Source organism: Anomaloglossus baeobatrachus, chromosome 2, assembly GCF_048569485.1.
Source record: "Anomaloglossus baeobatrachus isolate aAnoBae1 chromosome 2, aAnoBae1.hap1, whole genome shotgun sequence".
NCBI classification, from domain to species: Eukaryota; Metazoa; Chordata; class Amphibia; order Anura; family Aromobatidae; genus Anomaloglossus; species Anomaloglossus baeobatrachus.
This window is the reverse complement of record NC_134354.1, coordinates 21,777,563-21,802,129: the sequence shown is the minus strand read 5'-3', so window position 1 is coordinate 21,802,129 and position 24,567 is coordinate 21,777,563. Positions and strand designations below refer to the sequence as shown.

The window sequence follows — 24,567 nt, the reverse complement described above, 5'->3', positions numbered from 1 at the left end:
CCACACACCCCCCATCCCCTTCAAAAGATACCTGAAGCCCCCATCTATCCACCCTGAAAAGAGAGCAGAGACCCCCCCCATCTAAATACTCCTCAACGAGTAGAGACCCCCATCTATCCACTTGTCAAAAGCAGACCCCCCCATGTATCCACTTGTCATAGAGCAGAGACCCCATCTATTTACCTCTCAATGAGAGCAGAGACCTATCTAAATACGCCTCCAACAGAGCAGAGACCCCCCATCTATCAATTCCCTAAAGAGAGCAAAGACCCCTTGTGTATTCACCCCCAAAGAGAGCAGAGACCCCTAACCGCCACCCCTCAAAAAAAGCAGACCCCCCCTCATCTATCCATCCCCCAAAGAGAGCAGAGACCCCCCCCCCCCCATCTATCCACCCCTCAAAGGAGAGCGGAGATCTTCCATCAATCCACCCTTCAAAGAGAGCAGAGACCTCCATCTATCCACCCCCCCAAAGAGCAGAGACCGCCTGTGTATTCCCCCCAAAGAGAGCAGAGACCCCCCTTGTATCTGATAAAGTGACTTCGCCTTCAGTCCCTGAGTTATTCCCTTCATTTGGTGAAGTGGCCCCGAGAAGCCTCGCTCATTCATTATAGAGGGCGGTTTCCCCTTTTCCCCAGTATCTGCGGCGTTCCCCTTCGGTAAGCCAACTCCCCTTAGCTGCGGCGTTCCCCTCCGGTAAGCCAACTCCCCTTAGCTGCGGCGTTCCCCTCCGGTAAGCCCACTCCCCTTATCTGGGATCTCCGGTGATCAGTCACTGAGTGTTTATTATCTCTGCAGCGCCTCCACAGGAGAGATGAAGTACTGTACAGAGCTTATCCTGACAGCAGTCTGGAGACACCCCCCCCCCCCCTATAGCCGACGCTTCTGATTGGAGTGACCCAGCCTCTATTAACCCTTTATATGAAAACCTCCATCATCCCGATGATCATTTTACCTACCCAGGACGACTAGGTCCATTTTGGCAGAACGGGATCCTTTGAAGTCCTCGGGGATTTGGACCTCGCACTGATACGTGCCGTTATCTTCCATCACGAGCTGATTGATGACAATGGTGGCGTCGTTTGTTTTGAAGTTGCCGGTAAACGACACCCGATCTTTATACTGATCGTCGCTTTGGTTTCGGTTTCCCAGATATGCGATTGCTACAGCCTGAAGGAAAAAAAAAAAAATGATGTATAATTTACAGGGGCAGAGTTACTAATTTATTTGATTTACTTGTTTCTGATTGAATAAGTTTTCACACCCAGTATTTCAAACAATATATGAATGACACATGCAGTACCATTATTGACCACAGCTGGTGACCTAAACTTTCCATAGGAGACAATGCAACATCGCCCCCATCTGATATTCATACTGAATACTTCTCACAGCTGTGTGGACTCAGGTCAAGAGAGATTTCTGCTGCTGGTGTGTGTCACTCAAAGATTTGTCTATCTACAACTCCCTAATTGGATGCTCCCGATATACACTATATGGGAGAAAAGTATGTGCCCCTCCACATCTGCCTCCAGGGGCTTTTCTCACCTTTCATTCTACTCCATAGACATTAATATGAAGTCGGACCCTCTGCAGATATAACAGTTCCTGATCTTCTAGGAAGGATGTCTACAAGATTTTGGAGAAGTCTGAGAATGTTTTCCCCTTCATCCTTGGTGATTTACGGCTCGGCACGGCACTCGGCGACGTACGGCTCGGCACGGCACTCGGCGACGTACGGCTCGGCACGGCACTCGGCGACGTACGGCTCGGCACGGCACTCGGCGACGTACGGCTCGGCACGGCACTCGGCGACGTACGGCTGCTGCAGCTGCTCAGCCATGAAGCTCCCCTCGAGTGCAGGGTTTGTGCTGATGTTCCCAGAGGAGGTCTGGACTCTGCAGTTATGGGGTCAGCCGAGCGCAGGGGACTTTTCTGCTCTCTGCTCCTCAGCACTCAGCCCCCCCTGCTCTGTAACGTTACTGGGGTCTCCACTTCGTGGCTGAGTTGCTGCCATTCCTTCCACTTAATATCACTCACAGGTGATGGGGGAAGATTCAGGAGAAAAATGTTATGGCCGGACTTGTTAGCCCTATTAAAGGACTGCGCTGGTATCAGTGAGCTCTGTGTGATGCCCCTGGACTAGTCAGGTCGTCACAGGGTACTGCATGCTCTTTATCTCTTAGTGCACGATTCAACCCCTCTTGGTTCCGGGTTCCCAACTTGCAGCACTGCCTCCATCAGCATCCAAAAATCCCAATCACACCACACCCTGTCAGGCACACCAGTGGGCTGCTAAGCTAGAATAGGGACGCCCACCTAGGGGTCAGGCAGGGAGGTGACAAGTGAAGTTCACTGGTAGCCCTCGAGCAGTGAGGAGCTAGGAAGGAGCGTGTGGCTCCCGGAGAGAAGTAGATTGGGTTGCAGACGGTGGTCTGGACCCGTAGGAGTTGGAGACCCGGTCGCGGGATATTGGGACTGGGTGCCTGACTTAGTCTCGGAGGACTGTCAGCAGCAAGTACAATAGTTGGTGTGGGACCGAAAGCACGTCGGGGTACTGGATCCTAGGTCAGGGAGAGGCTTCAAGCAAAACAGCAATTAACCTGCGGCGGATAGGACCTTTATGGACTGTCCCCACGAAACTCAGAGATCGGGGGGCACTAGCACAACGAGGGGGATAGGGCTTTCCAGCCAAAGCAGCCCACTGAAATCCCAAGCGTGATCTCCTGAGAGCATAGCTCCTTCACACCAAAAAGTTGGGAGCAGGGCCTGGACAGCTTCAAGCTTACGGGCCACTTGGACACTACTAAAATTTGTGCACGGAGGCAGGCTCCAGATCATCAGGCGGACGGAACCCGGACCAGCTCCCCAAGAGGGCAGCGGCACCCAGAGACTTGGTTTACTACGTTATCAGCGTCTGCTTTCCTTCTGGGCGAGTACCTGATCACCTCCCTGCTCCCAGCGAGCCTGCGCTCCCCTGCAATCCATCTCACCATCCAGAGTCCCATGACCTTCCCTACCCGTGGAGGGTAACATCACTTGGCTGCCCCATTCCATCACCCCGGGTACTCCCACTGGCAGCGGCGGTACCCCCCAGTTACCGCACACCACGGGTGGCGTCACAAACTCTCTCATCCCCTGTAAATAATCCCCAATTACATTTTAGAGTGACCCTGAGCCACCGGGTCCGGAGACTCTCTAGCCACGAGTAACGACACCCAGATGCGAGCGGTTCAACCGCTGCTGGGTCGGTGCACCTCTAAAATTTCTAGCGTCACAAACAGGATACGGACTGGAGCCACTAACCTGGGTGACGTGCTCCTTGAAAATCCAAGCTGCGGTGTCATGATCCCGTTCCCGCCATTTCGCCAAAACGCCATCTTTCAGACCAAAAGCGCACAAAGCTGAAGCCCGGCCCTTCGTCCTGAGAGCGCAGCCGGAACCAAAGTTTCCAGGGTTCCCCAGCGCGAAAGTGGCTGGCGAAAACCAAGGAGGCGTGACGGGATGTAGCATCGGAAGTGGAGCAGTGGAGCAGGGACGCCAGGACTCTGCCATAAAGTTTCCAGACACCGAAAAGGCAAGATGGCGGCAGCAAGCGACTGGTCACCGGAGCGCGCTGTTCTTGGGACCGCGACCTGGATAGAGCGAAAAACCGAGCAGCTCTGCAGACAGGAGGATGCGGACGCAGTTCCTCTACATCCTGGACCATTGCAGGAAAGAGAGGAGGAGTCTTGCTGTGGTGGTGCGGGCCCGTGAGATAGAGGTACCACGAGAGGAGTGGGTAAGCAGCTACCCAGTCCCGGTTGACCCGACCTACCTGGTCGCGGGATCCGGTCTGCCTCGTTGCAAGCGCCAGCCACCGTCACCTTCGGCGGACGCCGAGCCGCTACCCCCAACACCGGCAGCGGAACCTAAAGTCCCAGTCTACGAAGCGCAGGCTGCAAAACCCCTGACCTTGCCACCTGACCAGGCCACGACAGCGCTTGTCCCAGCAACGACCAGACCCGGCCACATCACCGGGCCCCTACCTCGGTACGGAGCACCCAAACTCTGCAACACCGGCTGCGGAACAGCCGACTTCCTTATTCACCACAGCGGAGGTGAAGCCTGTTAAGATCCCGGTTCCACCGCGGCCCGGTAGTTGCCAAGGCCGCAGGAATCCGTATGCAGTAGCGGTAGATGAACAAGGTTGGCGACCCACCATTTTTTTCGAAAGTTTGAAAAATGACTGTTTCAAGACTTGTTAACCTTGTTGAACCTTTCCGTGTTAATTGGAGAAGGCTACCTGGACCCCCAGGTGGGGGTTGGCAAAGGAGTTAATGTTTCAAGAGGCGCCATCCTTGTTGAACCTTTTTATAATGCTTTGTTAAAAATAAAAAGGCCATCAGGGCCCGGAGCGGTGTGCCACGAGGAGGTGGTATCAGAGGCCCTTGTTGGGGGATTGTGCAAAGGGTAACGGCTTTACAAGGTTACCCGGTTCGTCTGAAGGACTGAAAGCAGCTGCACCCGTCACCACGGACAACTACAAGGAACTCAGGACAGTGCAGCACAGTGAGTGCAGGTGGCACTGGGGTTCCAGGTGGTTGGGGTGGCAAGTTGGGGGAAGGAAAGCTGCAAGAGGAGGCTGCCCCAGCAGCTGTTGCTCAATTTTGTTGACTGTGGCTGTTTTTGCCCGAACTTTAACCCTGTCATGGACCCAAGTAGGAAGCGACGGGTCCAGATGTTTTTGGGTGGCGGGTTGAAGGGATCCGGGACACGGGGAATGTGGACTTTGTGCGCTTTCTTTTGCAACGTTTAAGAATATGCCACCCCTGTATGGGATGAGAAACAGTCATTAAAATGTTACCCCTTTTTCTCCTTACAGGAGCAGTTTTAATAAACCTCAGTGTGTCCAGTAGCTCGGGGACGAGCTACGTTTAACCATGAGGAATGCGACGCCCCTGCACTAGTCAGGGTGTCAGAGGGAACTGCACTCCTGTCCTTATCGTGCAGAACCCACCCTTCTTGGTTCCAGGTTCCACCCAGTGGTATTGCTACCAACCGCATTCAAACCCCCAATCCACACTCACACCAGTAAAGGACAGACAAGCCAGTGGGTAGGTCTAGAGAGGAAAGGGCTGCCCTTAAGCAGACTAGTGGGAGGTGACAAGTCAGTGAGCTCCAGGGGAGCAAAGGGAGAGGGAGTGAAGTAGAAACTCTCAAAGTGAGAGGGAACTGGGGGTTGGAGCCCCCAGGAAAAGTTAAGTAGTGGCTCTCAGAGTGTGAGGGGCCAAGGAGTCGAAGCTCCCGAGAGGCTGGACTAAATTGGGACACAGCAAAAGCAATAATATTGGGAGCGGATATGTGACACCCTGGCCTTGCCAGGTGGTCACAGACAACATCTTACACCCCCCCCTTCCCTGGACAGGTGACACCAGTCACACATTAAATCCTTGTTGCCACCCTCCAGGGTTGATGTCCACACCAGGTGGGGCGGAGCCAGGCGGTTGACCCCGCCCACCGAGTTCACAGGCCTGGAGGCGTACTACCGGTGCCCAGGCATTGGAGTCAAGATACAAAACACAGGTGCAGGGAAACTACAACCACCATTAACCCATCCAGCCGTTTGGTTACCAGAGACTCTGTCCATCTGTGTCTGAGTGAGTACACCTGTGCCATCCGGCACCGCGCTGCACCGCAACCCTGCCAAAACCCATCCTAAAGGAACCCTCCCTCCTACTGGGCCCCGTGACCAACAGCCCCTACCCACGGAGGGGTCAACACCTAGCTGCTCCCCGCCATCGCTCCCGGGAACCCCGTCACCAGCAGCGGTGGGGCCCACCATCACCACAACCTGTGGGTGGCGTCACGAACTTATATATATACATATACATACACACACAAACACACACACACACAGTTAGGTCCAGAAATATTTGGACAGTGACACAAGTTTTGTTATTTTAGCTGTTTACAAAAACATGTTCAGAAATACAATTATATATATATATAATATGGGCTGAAAGTGCACACTCCCAGCTGCAATATGAGAGTTTTCACATCCAAATCGGAGAAAGGGTTTAGGAATCATAGCTCTGTAATGCATAGCCTCCTCTTTTTCAAGGGACCAAAAGTAATTGGACAAGGGACTCTAAGGGCTGCAATTAACTCTGAAGACGTCTCCCTCGTTAACCTGTAATCAATGAAGTAGTTAAAAGGTCTGGGGTTGATTACAGGTGTGTGGTTTTGCATTTGGAAGCTGTTGCTGTGACCAAACAACATGCGGTCTAAGGAACTCTCAATTGAGGTGAAGCAGAACATCCTGAGGCTGAAAAAAAAAGAAAAATCCATCAGAGAGATAGCAGACATGCTTGGAGTAGCAAAATCAACAGTCGGGTACATTCTGAGAAAAAAGGAATTGACTGGTGAGCTTGGGAACTCAAAAAGGCCTGGGCGTCCACGGATGACAACAGTGGTGGATGATCGCCGCATACTTTCTTTGGTGAAGAAGAACCCGTTCACAACATCAACTGAAGTCCAGAACACTCTCAGTGAAGTAGGTGTATCTGTCTCTAAGTCAACAGTAAAGAGAAGACTCCATGAAAGTAAATACAAAGGGTTCACATCTAGATGCAAACCATTCATCAATTCCAAAAATAGACAGGCCAGAGTTAAATTTGCTGAAAAACACCTGATGAAGCCAGCTCAGTTCTGGAAAAGTATTCTATGGACAGATGAGACAAAGATCAACCTGTACCAGAATGATGGGAAGAAAAAAGTTTGGAGAAGAAAGGGAACGGCACATGATCCAAGGCACACCACATCCTCTGTAAAACATGGTGGAGGCAACGTGATGGCATGGGCATGCATGGCTTTCAATGGCACTGGTCACTTGTGTTTATTGATGACATAACAGCAGACAAGAGTAGCCGGATGAATTCTGAAGTGTACCGGGATATACTTTCAGCCCAGATTCAGCCAAATGCCGCAAAGTTGATCGGACGGCGCTTCATAGTACAGATGGACAATGACCCCAAGCATACAGCCAAAGCTACCCAGGAGTTCATGAGTGCAAAAAAGTGGAACATTCTGCAATGGCCAAGTCAATCACCAGATCTTAACCCAATGGAGCATGCATTTCACTTGCTCAAATCCAGACTTAAGACGGAAAGACCCACAAACAAGCAAGACCTGAAGGCTGCGGCTGTAAAGGCCTGGCAAAGCATTAAGAAGGAGGAAACCCAGAGTTTGGTGATGTCCATGGGTTCCAGACTTAAGGCAGTGATTGCCTCCAAAGGATTCGCAACAAAATATTGAAAATAAAAATATTTTGTTTGGGTTTGGTTTATTTGTCCAATTACTTTTGACCTCCTAAAATGTGGAGTGTTTGTAAAGAAATGTGACAATTCCTACAATTTCTATCAGATATTTTTGTTCAAACCTTCAAATTAAACGTTACAATCTGCACTTGAATTCTGTTGTAGAGGTTTCATTTCAAATCCAATGTGGTGGCATGCAGAGCCCAACTCGCCAAAACTGTGTCACTGTCCAAATATTTCTGGACCTAACTGTATATATGATAGATATATATAGAGATATACATACATACATACATACATACATACATATATATATATATATATACACACACACCAAAACGTACAATTCCCACCCCTTTTCACTCGTGGGCGAGGAGCGCTGCTCGAGCCCTGGGTCCGGCCCGCTCGAGCCACCGAGGAGAAGTCACCGGATCCGAGCGCAATCTCCCCGAGCAGAGACCTGGACGTGCTCTCCTTCCCAAGCAGCACCACGATAACCGGCCTGAGTACATGGTCATCTCCTGCTTCCAGCAGCCCTGCGCTGCTCCCCACCATCCAGAGTCTCGGGGCCTTCCCTACCCGTGGAGGGAAACGTCATCTGGCTGCCCCACTCCATCTCCCCTGGCTACTCCCATTGGCAGCAGCGGTACTCCTCTTACCGCACACCACGGGTGGAGTCACAAACTATATCTATTCCCCTGTAAATAATCCCCCCCTTTTTTTGCATTTGAGAGTGGCTGCTAGCCCCCGGGTCCGGAGACCCTCGAGCCACAAGTAATTACCCCCGGATCCAAGCGGTTCGGCCGCTTCAGGGGCAGCACATCTGCACCACTGGCCGCTCTGTAAAAGGCAGACGGCATGGTTTGCACAATTTCATGGGGTTTTGTTGAACCCATGGAGGATATACAGTGCTGGCCAAAAGTATTGGCACCCCTGCAATTCTGTCAGATAATACTCAGTTTATGCTTGAAAATGATTGCAATCACAAATTCTTTGGTATTAGTATCTTCATTTAATTTGTCTTCAATGAAAAAAAATAAAAATTGTCAAAGCCAAATTGGATATAATTCCACACCAAACATAAAAAAGGGGGTGGACAAAAGTATTGGCACTGTTTGAAAAATCATGTGATGCTTCTCTAATTTGTGTAATAACAGCCCCTGTAACTTACCTGTGGCACCTAACAGGTGCTGGCAATAATAAATCACACTTGCAGCAGGTGACATGGAGTAAAGTTGACTCAACCTCTGTCCTGTGTCCTTGTGTGCACCACATTGAGGATGGAGAAAAGAAAGAAGACCAAAGAACTGTCTGAGGACTTGAGACTCCAAATTGTGAGGAAGCATGAGCAATTTCAAGACTACAAGTCCATCTCCAAAGACCTGAAAGTTCCTGTGTCTACGGTGCGCAGTGTCATCAACAAGTGTAAAGCCCATGGCACTGTGGCTAACCTCCCTAGATGTGGAAGGAAAAGAAAAATTGACGAGAGATGTCAACACAAGATTGTGCTGATGGTGGATAAAGAACCTCGACTAACATCCAAACAAGTTCAAGCTGCCCTGCAGTCCGAGGGTACGTCAGTGTCAACCCGTACTATCCGTCAGCGTCTGAATGAAAAGGGACTGTATGGTAGGATACCCAGGAAGACCCCACTTCTTACCCTGAGACATAAAAAAGCCAGGCTGGGGTTTGCCAAAACTTACCTGAGAAAGCCTAAACCGTTTTGGAAGAATGTTCTCTGGTCAGATGAGACAAAAGTAGAGCTTTTTGGGAAAAGCCATTAACAGTTTACAGGAAAAAAAAAAAAAAAGGAGGCATTCAAAGAAAAGAACACAGTCCCTACAGTCAAACATGGCGGAGGTTCCCTGATGTTTTGGGGTTGCTTTGCTGCCTCTGGCACTGGACTACTTGACCGTGTGCATGGCATTATGAAGTCTGAAGACTACCAACAAATTTTGCAGCATAATGTAGGGCCCAGTGTGAGAAAGCTGGGTCTCCCTCAGAGGTCATGGGTTTTCCAGCAGGACAATGACCCAAAACACACTTCAAAAAGCACTAGAAAATTGTTTGAGAGAAAGCACTGGAGACTACTAAAGTGGCCAGCAATGACTCCAGACCTGAACCCCATAGAAGACCTGTGGAGAGATCTCACAATGGCAGTTTGGAGAAGGCACCCTTCAAATCTCAGGGACCTGGAGCAGTTTGCCAAAGAAGCATGGTCTAAAATTCCTGCAGAGCATTGTAAGAAACTCATTGATGGTTACCGGAAGCGGTTGTTCGCAGTGATTTTGGCTAAAGGTTGTGCAACCAAGTATTAGGCTGAGGGTGCCAATACTTTTGTCTGACCCAGTTTTGGAGTTTTGTGTGAAATGATCAATGATTTGATTTTTGTTTCATTCTCTTTTGTGTTTTTTCATTGCAAGCAAAATAAATGAAGATAATAATACCAAAGAATATGTGATTGCCATCATTTTCAGTAAGAAACTGAGTATTATCTGACAGAATTGCAGGGGTGCCAATACTTTTAGCCAGCACTGTATCCTGCTATGGAGGCCTCGCGAATGTATCTGTTATTTATCAATGGTATGAATGACTGGCATTTCCTTACGTCATCAGGAACCTTCTTCCACCATATGCTGCTGCCGGTGAAGTCTGTGACCGTGGTTTGGTACTGACATTTCAGCGTGGCACTTTTCCCTCTCGCAGCTTCAACTACTTTTTGTGGCGTCTGAACAGTGATGGCGCCGACCGATAATAACACTGGAGGAGAGGAGAGAAGAGAAGACTATTAACAAGGTGGACATCAGCTATATTCAGAAAAGTGATGACTATGGCTGCCATCACTGTCCCAAAAAAAGGGGGGGGGGGGGAGGGGTGACACCAACCATACCCAGCACCAAAGGCCAAATGGGGATAGAAATGGCAGCTGAGGGCCTGGTACCATTGTGCATTGGATCCCCGGGGGTTTCATCTTACCTTTCGTGCCTAAACTTGAGCAGAATGTGTGTTCTGATCTGATCACCGTGGACGATCACAAACATCCCATCAGCAGAAAAACACAAGAGTAGTTGGAACCTAAGCTGACCGCTATCCCTTATCTGTCAGACGACACTAGAAGTAGCCGTGGAGCGTTCCTAAACACATCTAGACGCCTCGTCACAGCTGGAGAAACTTACTACTACTCACAGCTAGAAATGAGGAAACCTATCTTGCCTCAGAGTAGTCCCCAAAGGAATAGCAAGCCCCCAACATATAGAGCCAATGGTGATATAAAAAAAAACACAATACACAGATAGGAAATATAGATTAGCAAAGGCGAGGCCCGACTTCCTAGGACAGATAACTGATTGCGGTCAGTGCAAAAAAAACCTGCAAAAAATACCAATCTCCTGATAATAAAAAATACTGAAGCCACACGGACTCTCCCCCACTATATCAAGTACTCTTGTAAATAATGGGAGAAACATTATACCCAAAAAAAAAACCAAAACACAAGAATACAAAAAAGTGCAAATAATGAAGTAGAACAGGGAGAATCTCCCTTTTCTTGCAGTGGGACCTGCAGAGGGGGAACACCCATGCTAATCAAAACAAAACAACAATTCCTCTCCTGCAAGAAAACAGACTTTAAGCAAAACAAAAAAACAAAAACACAAACACCCTTAGGTGTGGATCAGGCAATAAAGAAAATAACTTACAACTTATCTGGAAAGGAACAGGCACAGGATAAATGGAAGGACAAACTCCAAGCCAATTCAGAGACTGAGGATAAACATCTATCACCAGCCCCAGCAGACACTGCTCTTCTATATAGCCCAGGCTGATCTGCAATTGGGCTTCTCAAACTCCCAATTAACTCCCACACCTGTTAAGTCACAGTCAGCGTCACCCCCAGTCCTGACCACCAGAGGGAGCTCCAAACCATCACCCCCTCGGATGACATTCACAACAAAAATCTGTCTAGCTACACAGTGATACGTCTCATCTTACTAGTGCACCTTATGTTCCATTTCTCACAATCTCTGCTTCTTGTCAGTGAAAGAGGACCCCCTTTGTTTCAAGTTAGAGGCCGTAACCCTAGAAATTCCTATTCCTGCGCTCAGCATTGGATACAACGGTATCCACATCACCTGCACACATCTCTGATGGTTTGCTACAATGTGTCAGTCTGGATACATTACAGTCATGGTCAAAAGTGTTGGCACCCTTTAAATTTTTCCAGAAAATGATGTATTTCTCCCAGAAAATGATTACATTTCCACGTTTTGTTATACACATGTTTATGTCCTTTGTGTGTATTGAAACAACAACAAAAAAAAAAAAAAGCAAATTGGACGTAATTTCACACAAAACCCAAGAAATGGGCAAAATTGTTGACACCTTCCCATAACTGTGGGTAAACAACTTTGTTTCCAGCATCTGATGCTCGTTCAAACTCCCCTTTGGCAAGTAACAGGTGTGGGCAATATGAAAATCACACCTGAAACCAGATAAAAAGGGGAGAAGTTGACTCAATCTTTGCGCTGTGTGTCTGTGTGCGCCACACTAAACATGGAGAACAGAAAGAGGAGAAAAGAACTGGAGGATCAAAACTGTTGAAAAATATCAACAATCTCAAGGTTACAAGTCCATCTCCAGAGATCTTGATTTTCCTTTGTCCACAACAAGAAGTTTACAACCTATGGCACTGTATCTAATCTCCCTGGATGTGGCCAGCAGAGAAAAATTGATGCGCAGGATAGTCCAGATGGTGGATAAGCCCCAATCAAGTTCCAAAGAAATACAAGCTGTCCTGCAGCTCAGGGGCATCAGTGTCAGCGTGAAATAAGCGCGAAATAAACTAATCCATCCACATCTGAATGAAATGAAATTAAAACACTATGGAGACCCAGGAGGACCACACTGCTGACACAGACAGAAAAAAAAAAAAAAAAAGACAAAATGTACGCGAGTAACCAAAATCCTGGGAAAGCGATTTGTGGACAGATAAGAACAAGATAGAGCTTTATGGTAAGCACATCATTCTACTGTTTACCGAAAACAGAATGAGGCCTACAAAGTAAAGATCACAGCACCTACAGTCACACATGGTGGAGGTCAGAGATGTTTTGGGATTGTTTTGCTGCCTCTGGCACTGGGGGTCCTGACTCTGTTTAACACATCATGAAGTCTAAAGATTGTAAAAAAATTCAGGGTGGCAATGTAGTGCCCAGTGTCAGAAAGTTGGGTATAGTCCTAAGTCATGGGTCTTCCAGCAGAAAAATGACCCCAAACACTTCAAGAAGCCCCAGAAATTGATGTAAACAAAGCGCTGGAGAGTTCTGAAGAGGCCGCAATGAGTCTGGATATAAATCCTATTGACACCTGTGGAAAGATTGGGAAGGGGGGGGGGGGGGGAAGAAGAAGCAAAAAAAAAACAAAACAAAAAAAAAAAAGGGGAAAGAAAAAAAAAGGGGGAAAGAAAAAAAAAAAGGGGAAAGAAAAAAAAAGGGGAAAGAAAAAAAGGGGGGAAAGAAAAGGAAGAAGACAGAAGAAGAAAGTAGAAGACTTCAGATATGAGAGACCTGGAGGCGTTTATAAAGAAGAGACTAAGATTCCAGGTGAGAGGAGGAAGAAGCTTGTGGATGTTCTAGGAGGCGACTGATGGAAGGGATTTATTCCAAAGGTTAAAAGGGTGCAAACAAATCAGTTGAGGGGGGACAACAATTTTGTCCGGCCAATTTTGGGAAATTGTGTGGCAAATTATGTCCAATTTGCCTTTTTTCTGTTTCATTTTTTTAAAACGAACGTGTATCACAAAACATGTGCAATTGCAATTTTCTGGAACATTTTCAAGGGTGCCAACACTTTCGGCCACAACTGTATTTCTATTACAAGGCGGCGCGCAGGACTAGGCATTTAAAGGGGTTACTGCCTCTGAATGGAAACCAGATTGTTTTCATCCACAAACAGCAAGCAGAGATCGTGAAAATAAGAAAGAGCTGAGACATAAAATCTAGTAGAAAGTAGCAAAACTTTTACTTTCATAATGAAAAACATCAGAAACCACCGCACAGAATATGGCAGCCATAAAGGAGGCGAGATCCGCCCACGGGCACTGTTCCTGACCTCATCAGCGGGTCCTGCCCTCGCACACCGTCATCTGCCATGAAGGATATGGAACCTGTCACACTCAGGGTTGTAAAACATCACATAGAAACTGCTCTCTACCTCCAGCCATTTCTCGGGAAGCTTTTATACTCTTCTTGCTGTAAGGAAACCATCAGCAAGTTGCTGTTGTCACATCCTGGCACTACAATCCCTTTCTATATAGTCACCGACATTGAATGTTCGTGTATGGATGAGATCGGCCGTCCTGAGTGTTCATACCCCAGTTATATGGTCCAGCATCAATTTCTACCCTTCTTTTTGACTGTTTCCAGGAGGCAAAGTGAGATAGTGAGAGAGAGATATAGATATAGATAGATATATAGAGATGAGATACACACACACATATATAATAAATATATATATATATATATATATATATATATATATATATATATATATATATATATATATATATATATATATATATATATATATATATATATATATATATATATATATATATATACACACATATATATACACATATACATATACATATATATACACACACATACATATATACACACAAAAAAATATATATTTTTTTATTTTGTATGTTATTAAATATAAATTTCTTATTTAAATATTATATATATATATATATATATATATATATATAAAAAAAATTATTTTATTAAATATAAATTTAATTTTAATATATATTTATATTATAAAAATATATAAGAAAAAAAAAAAAAAAAAAAAAAAAGACACTGAGGTTGCTCTCAAATCCCCGACCCACCTGCGTCTCAAAGGTCTTGTGTTTTATTGCTCAGTAATGACATTTTTCTTCTTTATCCTGAACACGCCGCTCATTATCCGTAATAAAAAAGTGAATCACTAAATAAGTAATGGATTATAAAGAGGAGGGAGGTCCAAATTATGTCATTAGTCATAACCAACAACAGGATTAGAAAAACATGACTGCTTTCTTCCAAAAACGGCGCCACCCCTGTCCACAGGCTATGTGTGGTAGTGCAGCTCTGCCCCTTCAATAGGGTATCAGACATTATTACAGCCAAATATCGGATGTCACTAACATTAAGGATTTTGCCAAATAAGTATCCGTGCTTTCTAAAACCAAGAGGATAAAGATTGATGCACAATTGTTACTCATGATATTATAATTGAAAGGCCAATGAGGAAATATCTAAATCAGGATATATTGAAGAGTGGTTACTCATACAATTCCTTTGACCTTTTTGGAAAGTCCCAGCTGAGAAGTTGTCCTGCTGCAGGATTCCCTGGCGACCAGCTGTAATCCATGACAGTAGCTGTTCAGTTTCCCTGCAGCACCACCGCAGGAGAACTGAAGTATTGCACCATTTCAATTAGAATCAATAGTTTGTCTATGTCTTATATGATTGTGTTGTGTCCTCCAGAGAAAGACACTTTGTAGATGCACCAAACACTAAATGAGGGTCCTGAAAAGGGGCTGAACCCCAGAAAGTAACTTGTATAGAAGGATTCATGCTCAGAGACAATCCAGCCCCAGGAATGTAAGGCACGCCCGTCAGTGAGCGGATGAGGAGTTTCCCAGCGTGTGCCAACTGGTCTGTAGTCCAAGGACAAAAGCAAAACACGAAAGAAAAGGAAACAAAAAACTGCTCCCGTAATCGGCACATAAAGAGGGAAAAATACATTCTGCAGATTCTGATTAGTGGAAATAATGCATTTTGCACAGCAGAACACTAGTCTCATCAGCTCTGTCCCCAGGAGCTCACAATCTAATCTCCCCATTTACCCTAATTGTATCACCATCATCTCTGACCATTCCTAGCCAACACAAAATATACACTATTAGGCTATGTGCCCACGCTGCAGAAAATGCGCGGATTTTCCCGCGGATTTCTCGTGGAAAAGCCGCGGATTTTCCGAAAATCTGCAGCAGCGGCACTTCCAAGCCATTTCAATGGCATTTTGGAAATGCTGTGTCCATGCTGCGGATTTTTCCGCGGCGGATTTGCCGCGGATTTTGATCCGGAAAAATCTGCAGCATGTCAATTATTGTTGCGGATTTTGGCTATAGAATGGGGGAAAAAAAAAATCTGCATCAAAATCCGCAGCAATTTCGCAGTAAATCCGCGTCAAAAAAAAAAAAAAAAAAAAAAAAAAAAAAAAAAAAAAAAAAAAAAGGTGCGGATTTGCCACGAAAGTCGCGGATTATCATGCAGAAAAATCCACAGCAACATTCTACCGCGGACACATAGCCTTACTCTCATCATCCCTGACTCCAGGAGCGAACAAACTCCTCTTAGATCAGTTACTGGACCATCTCTGGTTGGACGAGCTGAAATCTCCCAATTTAATACAAAATATATCACTCCCATCATCACAGAGCCTGGAAGCTGACAATGTCCCATACATCCTAGTCTCATGCAACGCACCACTCCCATCATCTATTATCATCATTATTATTCTTTTTTAAATGGCCTTCAGCTGGACCAGCGTCTTCCCCGCCTGGGATTGGTCCCCTGTGGACTTCCCCCGCCTACAAGAGGTCCGCCAGGGTCGCCCCCGCCTACAAGAGGTCCGCCAGGGTCGCCCCCCGCCTACAAGAGGTCCGCCAGGGTCGCCCCCGCCTACAAGAGGTCCGCCAGGGTCGCCCCCGCCTACAAGAGGTCCGCCAGGGTCGCCCCCGCCTACAAGAGGTCCGCCAGGGTCGCCCCCGCCTACAAGAGGTCCGCCAGGGTCGCCCCCGCCTACAAGAGGTCCGCCAGGGTCGCCTCTGCTGTTTTTTGCATACTATCAAGCCATCGGATTGCTGGTCTTCCTCTTGTTCCTTCAATTCTTCTGACCATGTCCTCTTCTAGTAACTGCACTCTTCATATGAGGAGTCTAAAGTAGGCAAGTCGTAGCTTGGTGATCCTGGCTTCATGTGACATGTTTGGCTTGAATTGTTCTAAACTTGATTTGTTTGATCTTCTTGCCAGACATGGTATTGATAACTTCCTCCTCCAGCACTACATTTCGAAGGCGTTGATTCTTCTTCTGTATTATTTATCATCCAAGTTTCGCATCTGTATGGTACTACAGAAAAAAGACCAGACTATGTACAGAGACCAGACTATGTATGAGCCACATCTTCAGTGAAGTGTTCCTCAATTTGAGGACCTTGTCCAGTGACTTCATTGTTGATTCGCCCATAGCTATTCTCCTACTGACTTCTGGAGTTGTCGCTGCATCTTGAGTGATCATTGATCTGAAGAGGTTGAAGTCCTCTACAACTTCCATTTTGCAGCCGTCCATCTCAGATGTGTCCTGGTCGTACCTGCCAGTAGTCAATATCTTTTTCTTCTTTGTATTGAGTAGGAGTCCCATGTTTGAGCTTCAATCTTGGCCTCTGTAATAAGTCTTTCATTCCAGCTACGCTGGTTGCTATCAATGTTGTATTGTCTGCGTATTTCGAACTGTTGTTTCGTCCAGCAATTTGTACTTCTTCTTGGCATGTGCAGCCTTCCTGAAAATAGCTTCTGCATAGTAAATTCTAGAGGAGATGGATTGATTGATTTCTGATTTTCCTTTCCTACTGAAGACATTAAACCATCAGCAGATGCTCAGCAAGCTGTGCAAGGATTTACAATAGGGAGGAGGAAAGAAGCTGTCAGATACCATAGACAGCCACTCATCTCCTGCTGGGACAACATGATTGGGTATATTTAGTGCCACAACTAGAGTCTGATGGGCACCAATGCAAAATCAAGCTGGTTAGATATATGGGCCCTTGTAGCCTTCTAGATCCTATAAAGAGATCCATGTTCACCCCCCCCCCCCCCCCCCCATGTAACAATGTTCCCCATCATGGTATAATGCTCCCATCCTATGCCCACTCTTGGTATAATATCCCCCTTCTGGGCCCAATTCTGGTAGAATATCTTCCATCCTCTGCCCTTTCTTGGTATATTGTCTTCCATCCTGGGCCCCTTCCTGGTATAATGCCCCTTATCCTGGGCCCCTTCCTGGTATAATGCCCCTTACCCTGGGGCCCCTTCCTGGTATAATGCCCCTTACCCTGGGGCCCCTTCCTGGTATAATGCCCCTTACCCTGGGGCCCCTTCCTGGTATAATGCCCCTTACCCTGGGCCCCTTCCTGGTATAATGCCACTTACCCTGGGCCCCTTCCTGGTATAATGCCACTTACCCTGGGCCCCTTCCTGGTATAATGCCCCTTACCCTGGGGCCCCTTCCTGGTATAATGCCCCTTATCCTGGGCCCCTTCCTGGTATAATGCCCCTTACCCTGGGGCCCCTTCCTGGTATAATGCCACTTACCCTGGGCCCCTTCCTGGTATAATGCCACTTACCCTGGGCCCCTTCCTGGTATAATGCCACTTACCCTGGGCCCCTTCCTGGTATAATGCCACTTACCCTGGGCCCCTTCCTGGTATAATGCCACTTATCCTGGACCCCTTCCTGGTATAATGCCCCTTACCCTGGGGCCCCTTCCTGGTATAATGCCACTTACCCTGGGCCCCTTCCTGGTATAATGCCACTTACCCTGGGCCCCTTCCTGGTATAATGCCACTTACCCTGGGCCCCTTCCTGGTATAATGCCACTTACCCTGGGCCCCTTCCTGGTATAATGCCACTTACCCTGGGCCCCTTCCTGGTATAATGCCACTTACCCTGGGCCCCTTCCTGGTATAATGCCCCTTATCCTGGACCCCTTCCTGGTATAATGCCCCTTACCCTGGGGCCCCTTCCTGGTATAATGCCACTTACCCTGGGCCCCTTCCTGGTATAATGCCACTTACCCTGGGCCCCTTCCTGGTATAATGCCACTTACCCTGGGCCCCTTCCTGGTATAATGCCCCTTATCCTGGACCCCTTCCTGGTATAATGCCCCTTACCCTGGGGCCCCTTCCTGGTATAATGCCCCTTACCCTGGGGCCCCTTCCTGGTATAATGCCACTTACCCTGGGCCCCTTCCTGGTATAATGCCACTTACCCTGGGCCCCTTCCTGGTATAATGCCACTTACCCTGGGCCCCTTCCTGGTATAATGCCACTTACCCTGGGCCCCTTCCTGGTATAATGCCACTTACCCTGGGCCCCTTCCTGGTATAATGCCCCTTATCCTGGACCCCTTCCTGGTATAATGCCCCTTACCCTGGGGCCCCTTCCTGGTATAATGCCCCCTTATCCTGGGCCCCTTCCTGGTATAATGCCCCTTACCCTGGGGCCCCTTCCTGGTATAATGCCACTTACCCTGGGCCCCTTCTGGTATAATGCCACTTACCCTGGGCCCCTTCCTGGTATAATGCCACTTACCCTGGGCCCCTTCCTGGTATAATGCCACTTACCCTGGGCCCCTTCCTGGTATAATGCCACTTACCCTGGGCCCCTTCCTGGTATAATGCCACTTACCCTGGGCCCCTTCCTGGTATAATGCCCCTTATCTGGACCCCTTCCTGGTATGATGCCCCCTATCCTGGGCCCCTTCATGGTATATATGTCCCCATCCTGGGCCCCTTTCTACTGTAATGTCCACATCCTAGCATAATGTCCTCCATCCTAGGCCCCTTCCTGGTATAATGCCCTCATCCTGGACCACTTCCTGGTATAAGGTCCCCCATCCTAGGCCTCTTCCTGGTATAAGGTCCCTCATTCTGGGCCTTTTCCTGATATAATGTCCCCCATCCTGGTACACTGTGGCCTATCCTGGGCCTCTTCCTGGTATACGGTGACCCGTCCTGGGCCCCTTCTTGGTGTAATGTCCCTCATCTTGGGCCCTTTCCAGTAGTAATATCCTCTATTATTCAATACATTTTAAATGAAAAACAAATTTTTCTTACCTTTTCCCCCTCACTACCATAATGTGAGGCATCCTCCTCTATATCTGGCACAGAATCCAACAGCTGACTTCGGGGTGCCAGCCACAGGCAGTGCAGGACTGCCATGCACTGCCTGTCACAGACCCACTAATGTCAGTTGCTGGGCTCTGATTGGCCAGCAGGCATGTATTGCAATGCAGGGAGCTGGCGGGTCTCTGCACCGCAATACCCAGCTGAAAGACACTGGTATTGGTGTGCCCCCCTCCAGCCCAGGCCCAGTCGAGTTTGCACCCTCTCTGACAGTGATCATCACACTCCTGTGTATTTTAAGTCTTTCATCCCTGACCCTGGGCCCCACCCTCCCCTCGACCACCACCCCACACACGAAAGTCAGACAGTAGAGCATTTGGTTTGGTCGATTCTGGGTGTGTACGGGCACCTATACTCTGATCATCCCTGACCCCAGGAGCTCGCAATCTACTCCCCCTGTGCACACACTATAGCCACAGACACAGTGTAATCTGGGTGGCTGGGCTCCAGGGAAGGAGAAGAGCAGGTTTTTCTGGTTTGCACTGAGCGCCCCCCCCCCATCCTCCTCCCTCTCGCCCGAGGTCAGGATTCCGCAGTACAATTACGGTAGCAATCAGCACGATATTCAGAAAAGAAAAAAAAAAAGAAAAAAAAAAAAAAAAAACACCTTGAGAGTTTGAATGTAAAATTTACCGACACTTCTGAATCAGAGGACACAGGGCGAGAATTAAAGGGATTGTCCAGATCTGAGTAAATAAAGTGTCGTATGTGCAGTAAAAAGTTCCGAAACTTTCCAATAAACGGTGTTCCAATCTCTCAACATTTTCAAGATCTTGGTTTTTCCGAATGAATGAATGAATGAATGAATGAATGAATGAATGAATGAATGAATGAAAACCCTCATTATTACATCCAAGGCCAGTCCTGAGACCGAAATATTCCAGCAAAAAAAAAAAAAAAAAAAAAAAAGAAGAAGCCAAACTTAGGTTGCCAATAATGGAGCAGAAAATCTGCAAATCCTCCGCAAACACTTCAAGTTTCCATGTAAAAAAAAAAAAAATAAAAATAATTCAGTGTGCACATAGCCTAAAGGGGCCATCGACCTTTCAGGACATTTTTATATAATTAAAGCTAAAAATAACTTTTTGCAATTTGGTTTCATTACAAACGTTTGCACAATTTGGCTTCTATAGCGTTTGTGTTGCACTGTCTATTGCTGGCTAGAGGAGTTAACTGAGAAACAGTCAGCGAGCCCGCGAAGAAGGCCTGATGGAGACTTTGTATCGGTCTTTTTTTTGGGCTGATTTATGACCACAAACAACAAAAAAGGAAACAAAGAGCCTGGAAAAGTCAAACGGTGCAAAATATTTCATGAAATCTAATTGTAAAAATTAATTTTAAACTCGAAATACATGCAATTAAGAAAAAAAGTTACCGAAATGTGGACGACTCTGGGCCTATTAGTCCAGGTTGACCAGACCTTTGATGTAGGCGCCATGTCAACCAGACTACAAATAATGGTTCCATTGTGCTGCAACTTTCTAACCTGCCATGTTATTTACCTCCTCTGCTTGCTGTCAATGAATAGGAACTTTCTAAATTACATTTGAAAATCAACCACTGCTCACAGCTGAGGGATTGTTACAATTGCATCCTCCACAGACAAAACTCTGAAGTAAGCACATCAGCCCTAGACATCATTTGTTACAATGTATCAGTCATAGAGGGTTGTCTGGACTGGATACAATTGGAAGAAAAACCTCAAGAAGGAAAGATTACATTTAAACAGGTTTTAAAAAAAAAACCAAAAAAAAAACAAAACAAAAAAAGAAAACAACAACAACAAAATACAGGAATATTCACATTCACTGACAGCAAGCAGAGATCCTTCCTGATCAAAAGAACTTACAGAATAATAGAAAGTCTCAGAACTTTTTATTACAGCGGAGACTGTGCCCGGTTATCGGCCATCACCTCCAAGAACGAAGTAAAATCTAAAAAAAATAAAAAGGAATACCATGTTTGGTCTCCGCGCGTGTGTAACTGTCTGAGCTAATAAAATATTTATTCCATATGTTGAATGCCAAAGTGAAAGAATTAAAGTCGTACGGACCTCAAAACAAGAATGATAAAAATATACTGGATCTCATAATGCAAAAAAAAAAAAAAATTATATGGGCGGCATGGTGGCTCAGTGGTTAGCACTGCAGTCTTGTGGTGGCTCAGTGGTTAGCACTGCAGTCTTGTGGTGCTCAGTGGTTAGCACTGCAGTCTTGTGGTGGCTCAGTGGTTAGCACTGCAGTCTTGTGGTGGCTCAGTGGTTAGCACTGCAGTCTTGTGGTGGCTCAGTGGTTAGCACTGCAGTCTTGTGGTGGCTCAGTGGTTAGCACTGCAGTCTTGTGGTGGCTCAGTGGTTAGCACTGCAGTCTTGTGGTGGCTCAGTGGTTAGCACTGCAGTCTTGCAGCGCTGGGGTCCTGGGTTCAAATCCCACCAAGGACAATATCTGCAAAGAGTTTGTATGTTCTCCCCGTGTTTGTGTGGGTTTCCTCCGGGTTCTCCGGTTTCTTCCCACACTCCAAACACATACAGATAGGGACTCTAGATTGTGAGCCCCCAATGGGGACAGTGTTGCCAATGTATGTAAAGTGCTGTGGAATTAATAGCGCTATATAAATGAATACAATTTAATTAATTATAATTAAGTTATTATTATTATTATTATTATTATTATTATTATTATTATTATTATTATTATTATTATTATTATTATTATATAGACTGGGGGGGGGGGGAGAGAAAAAAAACAAAACACCACAAACCAAGCCGTGATACAACTACATAGACCAGGATAAAAAATAAATAATATATTTCGGGAGAAAAAACAAACAAACTAGCCTTGATACAACGATACAGACTGGAAAAAAAAAATACAAATAAGTCATGATACAACTACATAGACTGGGGAAAAAAAATAAAATATCCAAAGAACATAACCCCAGAGCAAATAGAAAAAAAAACAAAAACAAAACAAGCAAGCCTTGATACAACTACATAGACCGGAAAGAATAAATAAATAAAATGATATATACCAAGAAAAAAAAAAAAAAACACCCAAAAAAACCCCAAAAAAACAAACACAAGCCCGATACAACTATATAGACTAGAAAAAAAACAAACAAAAAAGAAAAAAAAAACACACCACACACACACACAAACACAAACATGCCATGATACAACTATATAAAAAAAAAATAAAAGGCTATAGAAAAATGGAGGGGCTCATTGGGAAACTGTCATCCAAGGGCCCATATAGACCTGGAGCCGGCATATACAGCGCTACAGTATATGCAAGTGCTATATAAATAACACAGGCAGCCGACCGTTGTGGAATCATAATACCGCCCAAGGTCAATAAGAGGGAAACTGAGTAAATGAGTGAGGACGCGTCCTGCACCATATGACAGTGTTCACACCCGCGCCCCCTCCGCAGAGGTCTATCACAGCGCCTGTCAGTATAGCAGCACACATTAAATTCAGAGGAGCACGATTATTCTTAAAGAGACGGAGCCCCCAATATTGACCATGTGACACTCCGCTGTAATCTCCAGGTTGTCATATATACATTATAATAAGTGCAGGTGGAGTGTGAACACGATTTCAGTGGCGAGAGGGAAAATAGCCACAGCACGTACAGAATCAGACTGGCCCACAGGAGAGCCGGAGAATCCCCCGGTGGGCCCCTCTGCAGTAGAACATCACATACACTTGTTTCACTGCTCTCAGAATATTATATATTTGTGAATGTAATATTTGCATGTAGTGTATCAGTGGCCCCCAGAGTCAGTGTTACTGGTGGCCCCCAGAGTCAGTGTTACTGGTGGCCCCCCCAGAGTCAGTGTTACTGGTGGCCCCCCCAGAGTCAGTGTTACTGGTGGCCCCCAGAGTCAGTGTTACTGGTGGCCCCCAGAGTCAGTGTTACTGGTGGCCCCCCCAGAGTCAGTGTTACTGGTGGCCCCCCCAGAGTCAGTGTTACTGGTGGCCCCCCCAGAGTCAGTGTTACTGGTGGCCCCCCCAGAGTCAGTGTTACTGGTGGCCCCCCCAGAGTCAGTGTTACTGGTGGCCCCCGTTGCCCCAGTCTGACACTGGACACAATATCGCATCATGGACTAAGTCGCCTGCACAGTACAGGCAGTATATAACACCATCACACTAGATTACTCACATACTGTACACTATACTGTACCCATCATCCCCCAGATTACACACTATACTGTACCCATCATCCCCCAGATTACACACTATACTGTACCCATCATCCCCCAGATTACACACTATACTGTACCCATCATCCCCCAGATTACACACTATACTGTACCCATCATCCCCCAGATTGCACACTATACTGTACCCATCATCCCCCAGATTACACACTATACTGTACCCATCATCCCCCAGATTGCACACTATACTGTACCCATCATCCCCCAGATTGCACACTATACTGTACCCATCATCCCCCAGATTGCACACTATACTGTACCCATCATCCCCCAGATTGCACACTATACTGTACCCATCATCCCCCAGATTGCACACTATACTGTACCCATCATCCCCCAGATTACACACTATACTGTACCCATCATCCCCCAGATTACACACTATACTGTACCCATCATCCCCCAGATTACACACTATACTGTACCCATCATCCCCCAGATTGCACACTATACTGTACCCATCATCCCCCAGATTGCACACTATACTGTACCCATCATCCCCCAGATTGCACACTATACTGTACCCATCATCCCCCAGATTACACACTATACTGTACCCATCATCCCACAGATTGCACACTATACTGTACCCATCATCCCCCAGATTGCACACTATACTGTACCCATCATCCCCCAGATTGCACACTATACTGTACCCATCATCCCCCAGATTACACACTATACTGTACCCATCATCCCCCAGATTACACACTATACTGTACCCATCATCCCCCAGATTACACACTATACTGTACCCATCATCCCCCAGATTACACACTATACTGTACCCATCATCCCCCAGATTGCACACTATACTGTACCCATCATCCCCCAGATTGCACACTATACTGTACCCATCATCCCCCAGATTACACACTATACTGTACCCATCATCCCCCAGATTGCACACTATACTGTACCCATCATCCCCCCAGATTGCACACTATACTGTACCCATCATCCCCCAGATTACACACTATACTGTACCCATCATCCCCCAGATTACACACTATACCCATCATCCCCCAGATTACAC

At 46.7% G+C, this 24,567-nt stretch overlaps 1 protein-coding gene across 1 annotated transcript in view; it reads right to left on the bottom strand.

Moving 5' to 3' along the window:
• GPA33 (glycoprotein A33) overlaps nt 1-24,567 on the bottom strand; it is a 43,144-nt gene that overhangs the window by 5,954 nt on the left and 12,623 nt on the right. Inside the window, exons 2-3 of the mRNA XM_075333270.1 lie at nt 9,907-10,058; nt 956-1,170 (exon numbers count right to left, since the gene is read on the bottom strand). Of these exons, the coding sequence (XP_075189385.1) occupies nt 956-1,170; nt 9,907-10,058 (367 nt within the window). The remainder of the gene's footprint in view (nt 1-955; nt 1,171-9,906; nt 10,059-24,567) is intronic.